This window comes from Odontomachus brunneus, unplaced genomic scaffold, assembly GCF_010583005.1.
Source record: "Odontomachus brunneus isolate Ranch 3 - 2012 unplaced genomic scaffold, Obru_v1 Obru_scaffold_028, whole genome shotgun sequence".
NCBI lineage: Eukaryota > Metazoa > Arthropoda > Insecta > Hymenoptera > Formicidae > Odontomachus > Odontomachus brunneus.
This window is the reverse complement of record NW_022639478.1, coordinates 1,697,693-1,714,919: the sequence shown is the minus strand read 5'-3', so window position 1 is coordinate 1,714,919 and position 17,227 is coordinate 1,697,693. Positions and strand designations below refer to the sequence as shown.

Here is a 17,227-nt window from a genome sequence, read left to right as displayed (position 1 = left end):
GATAATAAATTTCACCAGTCCCGTAGATTCTGAAAGGTCTATAACTACAAAATTTATTTTCTACAGAACGATGTTCTCTAGGAACATTCATTACTTCATGTAACTTCATTATGCCCTCTTCTGCTTCATTTTGTGACGCAGTGGTGAAAAAAAACGGACATTTACGATCTTGTGTTGCGCGGAAAATTTCAAACGGTGCACTCCCCGCATTAAATTCTGCTTGAAATGCAATTATGATATTTGCTTCTTTATACAATTGTGTGCGAATATAATCGTCATATGACACACGTGCATTCGCAAGGTATAGTTTCTTGTTTGCTGCGAAGCATCCGCCGCAAACTTTGTAATATTGATTCCTGTCACAATCCGTTTCTGGTTGAACCAGTATAACTCTTAATTCCATAATTTTCTTAACCGAATTAAATTCATGGCAAAAATGTAAGAAAATCTCCCATGATGGTAAGCCCGCTACATCTGCTGAACTCGCACCTATGATATGTACGATAAAGAAATAACTTTTGTAGCGTCCACGTCGGTTAAAATTATATTCATCTCTATAAATCTGTGTTTCTTCAAATAAATTAGCGAATTCCTTTAACCCGTAGTATAGTGTCAGTGGAGCTGATACATAATTCGACGTTATGTAACAATCCGCATTCCAAACATTAGATTCGCCAACAATGTATCGATTACCAAATGCAAACATGTTATCACAACCTTCTTTCATTTTGGAAAATTGTACATTATGTGAATACGATATTATAAGGTAATTTAGACGTAAGATATTCAAATTCAAATGTACCAATAAATTCAAGCACATGAAATCGTGTTTTTCTTTAAAATCCCATTGGTGCTCGTCACAATAATTGGCGGAATAGCAGGTCCTGCAAGTTAGCAGTCCCATCTGTTGGTGACAAATAAGACATGATTTGGCGCACATTATCATCTCTTTCTCGTACGGCATTAGATCACGTGTCATTTTCACCTGAATTCCTTGCATAAATGTCTTTCGAGATGACCTCCATTCATCATCTGAGTTAAAAGGACGAGCGTTCGATTCCAAGTTTTCTGTTCTTGCAAATGGAATAACTGCACAGACTTCCATATGCGAGCTTTGATGCATTATTTGATGGTCCGTGGAACAATAAAAAACCATGTCGCACGAACCACATGGAATTAATTCGCCTTGATTCGGCTTCTTGCAGACATGACAAATATTCGGATTGAAAAACTCATTATAATGATCTTCTGTGTATAATTTATCGAATATGCACAAGCGTTGTCTTACAAACATAATTTATTAATGTAATTGACAGTTATCAAATACTTTAATCGTTATATTCACTTAGAAATAATGCTGGATATTTGAGCGAATATAATAATTCTGTACACGACAATTCTGTACACGAATTCAGTTTAGATGTTCAGTTGATGATAGCCCGAAGGACACTACTAATAGATTTGAATATGTTCTTGAATATTTTGTGATTTGTTGACAATGTATATTATAACTGGCGAAATAACGTGATTTGAATAGCCATTAGCACATACAATGTGTACATGTGTACATTGCGAATATTATGAACTATAAACTGTGCGGCAATTATTCAGCTATCATCCGTACGACACATATATATAATAAATTAATAATAAATAGTTGATATTAAATATACTTACATAAAAATATATACTATTAACTTATATAAATAAGGTGGTGCATATATATTAATTAATTAATTAATGTTATCAAAGTAATAATTCTATTTTATATGAATATTTAAATTAAGTTTTGAGAAATTCAGTTATAAGTTATATTTTAAAATTCCGTTTAATTTTACATTTTGAACTTCCGTTTGCAGTATACAAGCACTCGCACAATGCAGACACAAGTCGTAGTATTGAAGGGAATGCTATACTTAAAAATTTTATCGAAAAGTACTGACTTTCTTCTTCTAAAATTTACTTACTTGGTTAAATAATTTTAATACCAATTTTTATTTTATATATTTAATGTACCCATATTTTCATTTTTAACATACCATCAGATATTGTAACTGAGAATCGTTCTGATATTCTGTTCCGTAAATATACTTCTGTTCTTTAAATATACTTTTTTTTAAAAAACAGGGAAAAGTTTAAACAAAAATTTGTCTCATCAACCTTCTTATGATATTATTTTATCAATGTATTTGACATACCTCTATTCATATAAAATATTGTTTTTAATGCATAATATGCTTAATAGTATAAAACATTACGTATAATATTTTATCATAATTTAACTTCTTTCTTCCTTTCTTTCAATAAGTTGCTGTGTCATTAGATTGATTCGTCCTGTGATATTTGATGGAAAAATATTTAAAGGGCGTTATATTTGCGAATACGCAAATGGGCTAACAACAATCGGATCCTGTTCACATGTGATATTATATTAAATCTAACGTTTGCAAGATATCTTTCAAAAATTTGGGATCTACTGCTTTTTTGTTTTTGATAAAGACCAGATTGCTTCGACGATAAATCCATACAGTGACGATAATTGAACTTTGTCCCTTTTTTCATCATGGTTTCCAACTGCGATTTTATTTAAATCAGTTAGGTAAAATTTTTTGTTATGTTTATTCCTTTCAACTTGATCGGTACGATTTTATTTAAATTGCTCGTTTGCGATAACTTAGATTTCGAAAAACAGAAATTCTTGTGACATTCGTTTATTGCGCACTGATTCCGAAGATCAATTAATGAATATGCAGTAAAACCAATGTTATTTGAATGAGTGGACCAAAATATCTTTCTGTTAATAATCGTTTTTTACCGAAAATCGGATTTCGGATATAGAGTGCGCGGACATAATATCGAGAATATGAGAAGTATTATTTAGAAACAGTTTTACGATACACCAAAAATGTATGTTTCCCAAAATGGTATTCGCTGCTTTTAAAAAAAATTGTTTAATTTTTTGCATTTTTAACTGTTGTACAATCAAGATTATCTTAATTAAAATAAATGTTATACATGAGTATGTAGTGATGTTGTATATGAAATATAATAGTGACTCTACAGAAAGTAGAAAAAATCGCGTTTCGAAAATTGAAAAGTTTCTTTTGGACATGCTATAAATGTCCGTATCAAATAAAATTATAATTGTTTAAATATCCTTAAGGTATTTTACATTCCATATTTTTTTCAGAAGTATCCGAATCAAATGAAATCATACGTGTTTAAATCTTCTTATGGTATTTTATTTTACTTAACGTATTTTACTTTTTTCAAAGCCATAGCTCTTCTCGTTTCGAAGAAAAAAATTCTTTTTGAGTTTTGAGCTTGACGACATAACTCTGAAACTACGCGGTTACAAAAATTGACATAATAGATAATTTAATATTGGATTATGGTGTAACTTGTGTACGAAAATGATATCACTGGAGCATCCTGCAATACGATAACCGACCCCGGCCCTTAAAAATAATATTTTATATCATTATATAAATATTGGGAAAATTAAACCTAACTTTATATATACAAGTTATAATAAATATCAATAAGTCTTTTTCTGTTAGTCTCCTTTTTAATATTAAGAGCAAAAGAAAGAAAAGACAATATATTTGGCAGTAAATGTATATTTTATCAACGAAGTGATTATTTATTCGTAAACTATCTCAAATTTACATGTAATAAACTATTATGTTGGAAGATTGCAGATACAATCATACGTAAGTTGCGAATACAATCATATTCAAGTACGGTATAAAAGCACGATGAAAATAAAAATAACGAGAAAATAATCGAATCTTGATTTCCTGTTCAACTTAGGTGCTTCTCAACGTTTCAGCTCGTTTAAAAAGCCAAGCCTTAGGACCGCTGACATTGTAATACTCGTTTATTAATAACTGAACAATATTTTACCTAAATAACTTGAACTCCATACAAACGGCGCTATGTCTGAGTGATATAATTATTAATCCCTCAGCCATGCCGGCGAGTTGGAACAGAAAAATAAATTATAATAAGTAAATGTAGCCTTTGAAACTTTCCCAAATTCAGAACGCTGTTATAAATTAACCAAATTTATTGTTGTCTCGCTTGTATTATTTAACTTTATAAGAACACAACTAAATGAACATTACGATAATAAATTCCCCCAGTCTCGTAGTTTCTGTACGGCCTGAAACTACGGAATTTATTTCTTATGGAATACTTTTCTTGAGGGATACTCATAACTCCTTGTATCTTATTTATGATTTCTTCTGCTTTATTTTGTGATGATGTGGTGAAAAAAAACGGACATTTACGATCTCGTGTTGCGACGAAAATATCTAACAGGGCACTCTCCACATTAAACTCTGCTTGAAATGTAATAATGATATTTGCTTGCTTATATAAATTTCTGCGTATATAATCCTCATATGACACACGGGTATTTTCAAAATAAAGCTTTCTATTTGAATGGCGGCATGCGCAGCAAACATTGTAGTATCCATTCCACTCACAATCTGTTTCTGGTTCTATCAATATAACTCTTAATTCGTTAATTACATTTCTAAAATTTCCATATTTACTGCAAAAATGCATAAATAGCTCCCACGATGGTAAACCCGTTATATCTGCTGAACTCGCACCTATGATATGTACGTTAAAGGGATATTGGGCTGGGTGTTTAAACCTACATTCCATTTTATACATTTTTGCTACATCAAGTAAATGTTCGAATTGCATTAACCCGTACCACAGTGTCAACGGAGCTGACATATAATCCGAATAGATGTAAGACAGCTCAGACCAAATTTCTATATTTGGATTTTTATAATTATTAACGTGTCGACTAATAAATGTAAACATGTCTTCAAAATCTAATTGCATTCGGAATAACTTCATTTGTTGTGGATATAACTTTATGTTAGCATTGTTGATAATTGAGATATTTAAGTTCAACAATATCAGTAAGTCCGTGCACACAGACTTGTGTTTTTGTTGAAATTTTAAATAGTGCTTGTCACAATAATTGGCGGAATAGCAAATGTTGCAGGTTCGCAGATTAACCTGTAGGTAACAAATAAGACATGATTTTACGCACATCATCATCTCTATCTCGTATGACTTTAAATCACGTGTTATTTTCATTTTAATTCCTTCTATAAATATCTTTCGAAACGAACTCCATTCTTCTTCTGATTTAAAAGCACGTTCGTTTGATTCCCAATATTCTGTTCTTACGTTTGCCATAATTACACAGATTTCCATATGCGAACTTTTATGTATCACTTGATGCAGATTGCAACAATAAAAGACCATGCCACACGAATCACATGGGAATAATTTGTCTTGGTTACTTGACTTACAGACATGGCAGATATTCGGATTAAAAAACTGATTATAATTATTTTCTGTGTATGATTCTGTAACTAAACGCAGCCTTTTAGTTATATCGAACATACTTATGCAATTAACAATTTTCAAATACTTTAATCTTTATATTAATTTAGAAATACTGGATATTTGAGCAGAGATAATAATTCTGTATTCGAATTCAATTTAGATGTTTAGTTTATGATAGTCCGAAGGACACTAACAAATTCGTGTATGTTTTCGAATACTCTGTGATTTATTGACAATAAATATTGTAACTGGCGAAATAACGAGTTTCTAACAGCCATTAGCACGTACAACATGTACATGCGTTGGTCGCGAATATTATGCATATAAACTGTAGGGCAATTATTCAGCTATCATCCGTACGACAGATATAATACGTGAATAATAGAATAATTAATATTAAATATACTTACACTAATTCATGTATTATTTATTTATGTAAACAATATAATGCTTATATATTAGTTAATTAATAAATGTTATCAAAGTAATAATTCTATTTTATATGAATATTTAAATTAAGTTTTGAGGAATTCAGATATAAATTATACTTTATACTTCCGTTTAATCATAATTTGAACTTTTGTAAGTTTCCCAAATTGGTATTTGCTTCTTTAAAAGAAAATTATTTAATTTTTTGTATTTTTAACCATGTTGTACCATCACGATAATCTCCGTTAAAATAAATATTATACATAAATATGTTGTGATGCTGCATATCAAATATGATGGTGGTGACTTTACAGGATGTTGAAAAAATCACGTTTCGGAAATTGCAATGATTCTTCTGGACACTCTATAAGTGTCCCAATCAAATCAAACCATACTTATTTGAACTTTCTTAAGGTATTTCATTTTCCACACTTTTTCAGAACTCTTCTCGTTAAGAAGAAATAAAATTGTTCTTATTTTTGAGATAAGTAATTTAATACTGGATCATAGTGTAACATGTATGAAAATGTACCCTATATCCCTGCATACTACTATGCAAAAACAGGCCTTTGAAGCATACATTTTTTCTTATATAAGAATTTTTTTGAAACTTGGTATACAGGAATCTTTGGAGTCGCCAATTACGAATATGGAGGCAAATTTTAAAAATTTTCAAAATTCAACATGGCAGACCCGACATGAAAATGAAAAAATGATCCCAATCACTGAAAATCGTGTATTCAGGGGAAATAAAAAGAAGGAACAAAGAACTAACTACGTTCTCGACGTTAGTTCTGAGTAATGCTAAAAACGAGATTTTTTAAAGATTTTTTATTTGCCACTATGCTTGACAGCAATTTTGAATTTTGTAATTATCATCATATTCGTAATCAGCTACTCCAAAACTTTCTAACATAAAATTATATAAAAATCAAGTCACTTTTTTAACTCCAATTTGTATTCTCCAATTTGAGCTCAAAAATCCTTGACTCTATTACCTAACAAATAAAATATTGTTACCTAACAAATAACATAATTTTAATGGTTGTTATATAGTAATTCATGTTATATAGTAGTTGATGCAGGAACTTAAATGTATTATTAAAGTCCTATTGGTTTATTGAAAAAAATGTAAAAATCATAAAAAAACATGTAGGGAAAGGATGCGATATGGGTATAACACTATGCCGCAAAGGATTAAAAGTAATATTTTATAACATTATAAAAATATTAGGAGAATCTAAACTAACTGTATATATACAAGTTATAATAAACGTTAGTAAGACTTTTTGTGGGAGACTCTTTTCTAAATTTTAAGAAGATAAGAAAGTAAAGACAATACACATGACAGTGAATATATTTTTTATTAACAAAGTTATTATTTATTCGTGAATACTAACAAATTTATATATAATAAAGAATAATGTTGAAAAATCGCGAAAACAATCATAACTAAGATGGAAATACAACTATGTTCAAGTAGAATATAAAATCACGATGAAAGTCAAAATAACGAGAAAATAATCAAATTGTAATTTTCTGTTCGGTTTGGGTACATTTTGCCGTTCTCGTCTCAAAAGCAAAGTCTTAGGAACGTTGACACTGTAATATCTGTGACGCACTTATCAATAGCTAAGCAAAACTTTATCTGAATAACACGAACTCCATATAAACGGCCTTAAGACTGAGTGATTAATTCCGCAGCCCTGCGAGCGAGTTGAAGTGGAAAAGTGAAGTATAATAAGTAGATGTAACCATACATATCGTTCTCAAACTGAAAGTAATTTCGAACGCTGCTTTATATGAATTAAATTTCATGTTATCTCCGTTCGTATTATTTAGATTCATAAGAACACAACTAAATAAGCATTACGATAAACAATTTCACCACTCTCATAGTTTCTGTACGGATTGTAACTCCGAAATTTATTTTCGACAGAACGATGTTCTCTAGGAATGTTCATAACTCCTTGTATCTTCTTTATGCTTTCTTCTGCTTTATTTTGTGACGAAGTGGTGAAAAAAACGGACATGTACGATCTTGTGTTGCGGAGACAATACCTAACAATGGACTTCCCACAGTAAATTCTGCTTGAAACGCAATAATGATATTTGCTTGCTTATACAAATTTGTGCGCACATAATCCTCATATGACACATGTGCATTTCCAAGATATAGCTGCCTATTTAATTCGAAGCATTTGCAGCAAACATTGTAGTATTTATACCAGTCACAATCCGTTTCTGGTACTACCAATATAATTTTTAATTCCATAATTTTATTTCGCGAAGATTTATATTGATTGAAAATATGTAAGAAAATCTCCCATGATGGTAAGCCCATTACATCTACCGAATTCGCACCTATGATATGTACGATAAAGAGATAACTTCTGTAGCGTCGACCTCGGTTAAGATAATATTCATGTCTATAAATCTGTGTTTCTTCAAATAAATTTGCAAATTCTTTTAACCCGTAATTTAGTGTCAGTGGCGCTGATATATAATTCAACAATATGTAACAATTTGCATCCCAAACTTTCGACAGTTTATTTTGTTAATAATGTATTGATTGACAAATGTAATCATGTTATCAAAATCTATTTTCATTCTGGTTAATTTTATATCATGTGAATACAATTATATAAAGTTATTTATACGTAAGATATTCAAATTCAGATGTACCAATAAATTCAAGCACATTGGCTTGTGTTTTTATACAAAACCCAATTGGTGCTTGTCACAATAATTGGCGGAGAAGCAGGTCCTGCAAGTTCGCAGTCTAATCTGTTGGTGACAAATGAGACATGATTAGGCGCACATTATCATCTCTTTCTCGTACGGCATTAGATCACGTGTTATGTTCATCCGAATTCCTTGCATAAATGTCTTTCGAAATGACCTCCATTCATCATCTGAGTTAAAAGGATGAGCGTTCAATTCCAAGTCTTCTGTTCTTGCAAATGAAATAACTGCACAGACTTCCATATGCGAGCTTTGATGAATCTTTTGGTGCGCCTTACAACAATAAAAGACCATGCCGCATGAATCACATGGCATTAATTCGTCTTGATTTGACTTCTTGCACACATGGCAGATATTCGGATTAAAAAACTGATTATATTTACTCTCTATATATGGTCCATAAAATAAATACAAGCGTTTAGTTATATACAACATAATATACTTAAGTAATTGACAATTATCAAATACTTTAATCGTTATGCTAACTTAGAAATAATGCTGGATCTTTGAGCGAAAATAATAATTTTGTACACGAATTCAATTTAGATGTTCAGTTAATGATAGCCCGAAGGACACTAATAATAGGTTCGAGTATGTTTTCGAATATTCTGTGATTTATTGACAATATATATTGTAACTAGCGAAATAACGATTTTCGAACAGCCAATAGGACGTACAACATTAACATGTGTACATCGCGGTAAGAGGCATAATATAAATTTAAATTTGTATTTAAATATGTATTTAAATACATTTAAATACATATTTGTCTACCCCTGACAGTAAGCAACGTATTACATTGCATTGCATTGCTCCCTTCACGCATTGTATTGCTCTTTTTAATTCTTCTGACAAATATGAGTTTCTTGCTATACCACCACAATTACAATAAATGAATATGGACGAACACAATGATGATAATAAACAATTAACATATTTAACAGTAACAAAAGTAATAGTAATATTTTATATCATTATATAAACGTAATATTTTATATCAATATATAAATATAAGGAAAATCTAACTTATCTTTATATATACAAGTTACAATAAAAGTCAATAAGTCTTTTTAAGGGAGCTCTTATCTTAAATTATAAAAGGAAAAGAAAGTAAAGAGAATATATTGACAGTGCATGTTTTATCAATAAAGTGATTATTTATTCGCGAATATTATCAAATTTACATGTAATAAAATATAATATCGAAAAATTACTATCATAACTAAATTATACTATCATAACTAAGTTGTGAATACCATCTTACTTCAAATAAAATATAAAGTCACGATCAAAATAAAAACAACGAGAAAATAATCAAATTTTGACTTTCTATTCGGCTTGGGTATCTTTTGCTATTTTAGCTCGTCCGAAAAGCCAAGCCTTAGGAACGCTGACATTGTAATATCTATGAGACGTTTATCAATAGCTGAACAAAATATTATCTGTATAACTTAAACCCTATATAACCCTATATATTTATCAATAGCTGAACAAAATATTATCTGTATAACTTAAACCCTAAGGCTGAGCGATACAATTATTAATCCTGTAGACCTGCGCGCAAGATATAGTGGAAAAAGGAAGTATAATCAGTAAACGCAATCTCGAATCCGTTTCCAAGCGGAAGGTAATTCCGAATGCTCTTATATATATGAACTAAATTTCTTGTCGTTTCCCTTGTATCATTTAAATTCAAAAGAACACAACTAAATAAGCATTACGATAATAAATTCCACCAGTATCGTAGTTTCTGTACGGTTTGTAACTAAGAAATTTATTTTCTACTGAACGCTGTTCTCTAGAAACATTCATAACTCCTTTTATCATACTTATGCATTCTTCTGCTTTATTTTGTGACGCAGTCGTGAAAAAAAACGGACATGTACGATCTTGTGTTGCGATGAAAATGTTTAACAGTGGACTCCCCAAACTAAATTCTGCTTGATATGCAATAATGATATTTGCTTGTTTATATAAATTTGTGCGCACATAATCCTCATATGACACCCGTGCATTTCCAAGAAATAGATGCCTCCCGCCATCGACGCATCTGCTGCAAACATTGTAGTATTCATTCCTGTCACAATCTGTTTCTGGTACTACCAATAAAATTCGTAATTCCATAATTTTATTTCGTAAAAATTTTAATCGATTGAATATATGTAAGAAAATCTCCCATGATGGTAAGCCCGTTACATCTGCTGAACTCGCACCTATGATATGTACGATAAAGATATAACTTCTGGTGCGTATAAATCCGGTAACATTATATTCTGGTCTATAAATCTGTGCTTCTTCAAATAAATTTGCAAATTCCTTTAACCCGTAAAATAGGGTCAGTGGAGCTGATATATAATCCGAATATATGTAAGAATTTTCATTCCAAGATTCTATCCTTGTTATATGTTTATTAATGTATTGATTAACAAATGAAATCATGTCATCAAAATCTATTTTTAATTTGGTAAACCTCATATTTTGTGAATACGGATTTATACATTTGTTTATATTTAAGAGATTAAAATTCAGGAATACCAATAAATTCGTGCACATTGACACGTGTTTTTCTTGAAAATCCAATTGGTGCTTGTCACAATAATTGGCGGAATAGCAGGTCCTGCAAGTTCGCAGACTAATCTGTTGATGACAAATGAGACATGATTTTGCGCACATTACCATCTCTTTCTCGTACGGCATTAGATCACGTGTTATTTTCGTCCGAATTCCTTGCATAAATGCCTTTCGAAATGACCTCCATTCATCATCTGATTTAAAAGGATGAGCGTTCAATTCCAAGTCTTCTGTTCTTGCAAATGGAATAACTGCACAGACTTCCATATGCGAGCTTTGATGCATTATTTGATGCTCCGTGGAACAATAAAAAACCATGTCGCACGAACCACATGGAATTAATTCGCTTTCATTCGGCCTCTTGCAGACATGACAGATATTCGGATTGAAAAACTGATTATAATTATTTTCTGTGTATAATTCATCAAATCTATACAAGTCTATAGTTATGCGGGACATAATATACTGATGTAATTGACAGTTATCAAATACTTTAATCGTTATATTCACTAAGAAATAATGCTGGATATATGAGCGAAGGTAACAATTCTGTACACGACAATTCTGTGCACGAATTCAGTTTTGATGTTCAGTTGATAATAGCCGGAAAGACACTAATAATAGATTTGTGTATGTTTTCGAATAATACGTGATTTATTGACAATATATATTGTAACTGGCGAAATAACGAATTTCGAATAACCGTTAGCACATACAATATGTGTACACGTGTAAATTGCCAATATTATAAATATAAGCTGTACGACAATTATTCAGCTATCATTCATACGTCACATATATACCATAAACTAATAATAAATAATTAAAATGAAATATACCTATACAAAAATATATACTATTTATTTATATAAATAGAGTGGTGTGTATCAATTAATTAATTAAAAAATGTTATCATAGTAATAATTCTATTTTATATGAATATTTAAATTAAATTTTGAGAAATTCAGTTATGAATTATACTTTATCCTTCCGCTTAATCATATTTTGAACTTCCGTTTGCTGTATACAAGCTTTCGCGCAGTGCAGGCACAAGTCGTAGAACTTAAGGAAATGTTTTACTTTGAAAATTTCATCAAAAAATACTGACTTTCTTTTTTTAAATTTTATTCACTGTGTTAAATAATATAATACCAATTTCTATTTTCTTTACTTAAGATATATGTATTTTCATTTTTACCATATCATGAAATATTGTAACTGAGAATCATTCTGATATTTTGTTTCAATGTACTTTTCCTAAAGGATAAGGAAAAGTTTAAACAAATTTGTCTCTTTAATCTTCTTATGATATTATTTTATCAGTGTTTGATATACGTTTATTACAATAAAATATCGTTTTTAATGCTTAATATGCTTAATAGTATAAAATACTATTTATAATATTTTATAATAATTTAACTTCTTTCTTTCTTTCTTTCAATAGGTGGTGCGTTAATTACTTGCAAATACACAAATGTACCAAGAACAATCGGATCCTGTTCAGACTTGATAATATATTAAATCTAACGTTTGCAAGATATCAGTCAAACATTTTTAGAACTACTGCTTTTCTATTTTTGGTGAAGACCAGATTGCTCCGACGATAAATGTATGCAGTGACGGTAATCCAGCTTGGTCCCTTTTTTCTTCGTGTTTCCCAACTGGGATTTTATTTAAATCAGTTAGGTAGAACTTTTTATTATATTTCTTCCTTTCAATTTAATTTGCACAATTTTTTTAAATTGCTCGTTTGCGATAACTTCGAAAAACAGGAATTCTTGTCACATTCGTTTATTGCACACTGGTTACGAATATCAATTAATGCATATGCAATAAAACCAATGTTATTTGAGAGGACCAAAATATCTGTTTGTTAACAATCAGTGTCGAGTGAAGATCAGGTTTCGTTTATAGGTTCTTATAAAAGAGCATGGAGAAAATTTCGAGAATATGAGAAGCGTACGTTAAATACAGTTCTACGATATATTAAAAATGTAAGTTTCTCAAATTAATATTTCTTTCTTTTAAATAACTTTTGTATAAATATGTATTTTTAACCATGTTGTACCACCACGATAATCTCCATTAAAATAAATATTATACATTAATACGTAGTTGTACGTAGATGTTGCATATAAAATATGATGGTTGTAACTCTACAGGATGTTGAAAAAATTGCGTTTCGAAAATTGAAATGTTTCTTTTGGACACCCTATAAGTCCCGAAACACCCGAAACAAATCAGAATATATCATACTTGTTTGTACCTTCCTAAAATATTTTATTTTCCACACATTCTTCAGAGCCACAGCTCTTCTCGTTCCGAAGAAAAATATTTTATTTTATATTAGAGCTTGACGACATAACTCAGGAATCACGAGGCAACAGATGATAATATGATAAGTATTTTGTAATTGCATCAAATTTTGAAAATATTCAAAATTCAATATGGCGAAACCGACATGAGAATATAAAAATGATCCCAATTATTGAAAATAGTGTATTCAGGGGAAGTAAAAAAATGGAACAAGGAACACGCTACGTCCTCGGCCTTAGTTCTGGGTAATGCTAAAAGCAAGATTTCTTAATGATTTACTATTTGCCACATGTTTTACTGCAATTTTGTAATTGTCAACATATTCGTAAGCGGCTACACCAAAAACTTCCTAACATAAAGTTATTTAAAAGTCAAGTCACAATTTTACCTCCAAATCGAATTATGATTCCAAAAATCTCTGACTCTATTACCTAACAAGTAAAATATTTTTAACTAATAAAAAACATAATTTTAATAGTTGTAATATATTTATTCATGTTATACAGTTGTTCATGTAGGAACTCAAATATATGATGAAAATCTTATTGGTTTTTTGAAAAAATTTAAAATCATAAAAAACAGTAGTGTAAGGTGCAATATGGGATTCGCACTATGCCGCAAAGGGTTTAAAATAATATTTTATAATATTACAAAAATATTAGGAGAATCTAACTTAACTGTATATATACCTGTTATAATAAACGTTAGTAAGACTTTTTGTGGGAGTCTCTTTTCTAAATTTTAAGAAGATAAGAAAGTAAAGACAATAAACTTAACAGTTAATGTATTTTTTATCAACGAAGTGATTATTTATTCGTGAATGCTATCCAATTTACATATAATAAAGAATAGTGTTCAAATATTGCGGAAAAAAACATAACTAAGTTGCAAATATAATTATGTTCAAGTAAAATATAAAATTACGATGAAAATTAAAGTAATGAGAAAATAATCGAATCTTGATTTTCTATTCGGCATATACATTTTGCAGTTCCAGCTCTGCTGAAGGCTAAGCCTTAGGACTGTTGACATTGTAATATCTGTGAGGCACTTATCATTAGCCAAACAAAATTTTACCTAAATAATTTAAACTCATAAAAACGGTTCTAAGGCTGAACCATACAATTGTTAATCCCGCGGTTCGCGGGGGCGAGTTAAAGTGAAAAAGGGAAATATATGTAGCCTCGAAAATATTCTCAAACTAAAAGTAATTCCAAACGCCGTTATATATGAATTAAATTTTTTTAATTTTGTTTGCATTATTTAAATTCATAAGAACACAACTAAATAAGCATTACGATAATAAATTTCACCAGTATCGTAGTTTCTGTACGGTTTGTAACTTCGAAATTTATTTTCTACAGAACGATGTTCTCTAGGAACATTCATAACTTCTTGTATCTTCCTTATGTTCTCTTCTGCTGTACTTTGTGACGCAGTGGTGAAAAAAAACGGACATGTACGATCTTGCGTTGCGATGAAAATGTTTAACAGTGCATTTCCCAAACTAAAATCTGCTTGAAATGCAATAATGATATTTGCTTGTTTATACAAATTTGTGCGCACATAATCCTCATATGACACTCTTGCATTTCCAAGATATAGCTTCCTCTTGATATAGTAGCAAGTTTTGCAAACATTGTAGTATTCATTCCTGTCACAATCTGTTTCTGGTATTACCAATATAATTCGTAATTCCTTAATTTTATTTCGTGAAAATTCTAATTGATTGAATATATGTAAGAAAATCTCCCATGATGGTAAGCCCGTTACATCTGCTGAACTCGCACCTATGATATGTACGATAAAGATATAACTTCTGGTGCGTATATGTCCGGTAACATTATATTCTGGTCTATAAATCTGTGCTTCTTCAAATAAATTTGTGAATTCCTTTAACCCGTAAAATAGGGTTAGTGGAGCTGACATATAATCCGAATATAAATAAGAATTCTCATTCCAAACTTCCACATTTTTATATTTGGTATTAATGTGTTGATAAACAAATGTAAACATATCATCAAAATCTATTTTTATTTTGGTAAACTTGATATGTTGTGGATACGAATTTATAATACATTTGTTTATACTTAAAAGATTAAAGTTCAAGAATACTAATAAACTCGTGCACATTAACTCGTGTTTTTTTTTAAAATCCAATTGGTGCACGTCACAATAATTGGCGGAATAGCAGGTCTTGCAAGTTCGCAGACTAATCTGTTGATGACAAATGAGACATGATTTTGGGCACATTATTATCTCTTTCTCGTATGGCTTTAGATTACGTGTTATTTTCGTCTGAATTCGTTGCATAAATGTCTTTCGAAATGACCTCCATTCATCATCTGAGTTAAAAGGACGAGCGTTCAACTCCAAGTCTTCTGTTCTTGCAAATGGAATAACTGCACAGACTTCCATATGCGAGCTTTGATGCATTATTTGATGCTCCGTAGAACAATAAAAGACCATGCCGCACAAACCACATGGCATTAATTCGCCTTGATTCGGCTTCTTGCAGACATGACAGATATTCGGATTGAAAAACTGATTATAATTATTTTCTGTGTATAATACATCAAATTTAAACAACTCTTTAGTTATGTTGAACATAATATACTGATGTAATTGACAGTTATCAAATACTTTAATCGTTATATTCACTTAGAAATAATGCTGGATATATGAGCGAAGATAATAATTCTGTATACGACAATTCTGTGCACGAAATCAGTTTTGATGTTCAGTTGATGATAGCCGGAAGGACACTAATAATAGATTTGTGTATGTTTTCGAATATAACGTCATTTATTGACAATGTATATTGTAACTGGCGAAATAACGAGTTTCGAATAGCCATTAGCACATACAATATGTGTACACGTGTAAATTGCCAATATTATAAATATAAGCTGTACGACAATTATTCAGCTATCATCCATACGTCACATATATATCATAAACTAGTAATAAATAATTAAAATGAAATATACCTTCACAAAAATATATACTATTTATTTATATAAACAGGGTGGTGTGAATCAATTAATTAATTAAAAAATGTTGTCCCAGTAATAATTCTATTTTATATAAATATTATTTTATATAAATATTTAAATCAAATTTTGAGAAATTCAGTTATGAATTATACTTTATACTTCCGTTAAATTATATTTTGAAATTCCATTTGCAATATACAAGCACTCGCGCAGTGCAGACACAAGTCGCAGAACTTAAGGAAATGTTTTACATTAAAAATTTCATCGAAAAATACTGACTCTTTTTTAAATTTTACTCACTGTGTTAAATAAATATAATACCAATTTCTATTTTTTATACTTAAGATATATATTTTTTCATTTTTAACATACCATAAAATATTATAACTGAGAATCATTCCGATATTTTGTTTTAATGTACTTTTCCTAAAGAATAGGGAAAAATTTAAACAAATTTGTCTCTTTAACCTTCTTAGGATGTTATAAAATTTATTAATTAATTTAATATCAGTTTAATTTTTTATTAGTGTTTGAAATACGTTTATTAGAACAAAATATTGTTGTTAATGCTTAATATGCTTAATAGTATAAAATACTATTTATAATATTTTATAATAATTTAATTTCTTTCTTTCTTTCAATAGGATGTTGCGTTAATTACTTGCGAATACACAAATGTGCTAAGAACAATCGGATCCTGTTCACACTTGGTACTATATTAAATCTAACGTTTGCAAGATATTAGTCAAAAATTTTTAGACCTACAGCTTTTCTATTTTTGATGGAGACCAGAT

General features: G+C 30.0%; 3 protein-coding genes and 1 long non-coding RNA gene across 13 annotated transcripts in view; 1 reads left to right on the top strand and 3 right to left on the bottom strand.

Annotated features, from left to right (window-relative positions):
* Positions 1-1,660, bottom strand: part of LOC116842929 — a 21,953-nt gene extending 20,293 nt beyond the window's left edge. For 2 of the 3 annotated variants that reach the window (XM_032812821.1, XM_032812820.1), the window contains exon 1: positions 16-1,650. In XM_032812821.1, the coding sequence (XP_032668712.1) occupies positions 16-1,294 (1,279 nt within the window). In that variant the 5' untranslated portion in view covers positions 1,295-1,650. Of the gene's footprint in view, positions 1-15 lie in introns of all 3 variants that reach the window. The other variant, XM_032812819.1, reaches the window with a different exon arrangement.
* LOC116842927 overlaps positions 1-5,555 on the bottom strand; it is a 34,124-nt gene extending 28,569 nt beyond the window's left edge. For all 7 annotated transcript variants that reach the window (XM_032812806.1, XM_032812807.1, XM_032812809.1 and 4 more), the window contains exon 1: positions 3,907-5,555. In XM_032812806.1, coding sequence (XP_032668697.1) covers positions 4,099-5,433 — 1,335 coding nt within the window. In that variant the 5' untranslated portion in view covers positions 5,434-5,555 and the 3' untranslated portion in view covers positions 3,907-4,098. The remainder of the gene's footprint in view (positions 1-3,906) is intronic.
* Positions 1-17,227, bottom strand: part of LOC116842921 (serine-rich adhesin for platelets-like) — a 261,954-nt gene that overhangs the window by 152,136 nt on the left and 92,591 nt on the right. The gene's annotated exons all lie outside the window — the stretch shown is intronic.
* Positions 10,057-13,199, top strand: LOC116842937. Its single transcript, XR_004377791.1, has 3 exons — positions 10,057-10,177; positions 12,566-12,807; positions 12,894-13,199. It is a non-coding gene; the product is annotated as an uncharacterized LOC116842937 (long non-coding RNA).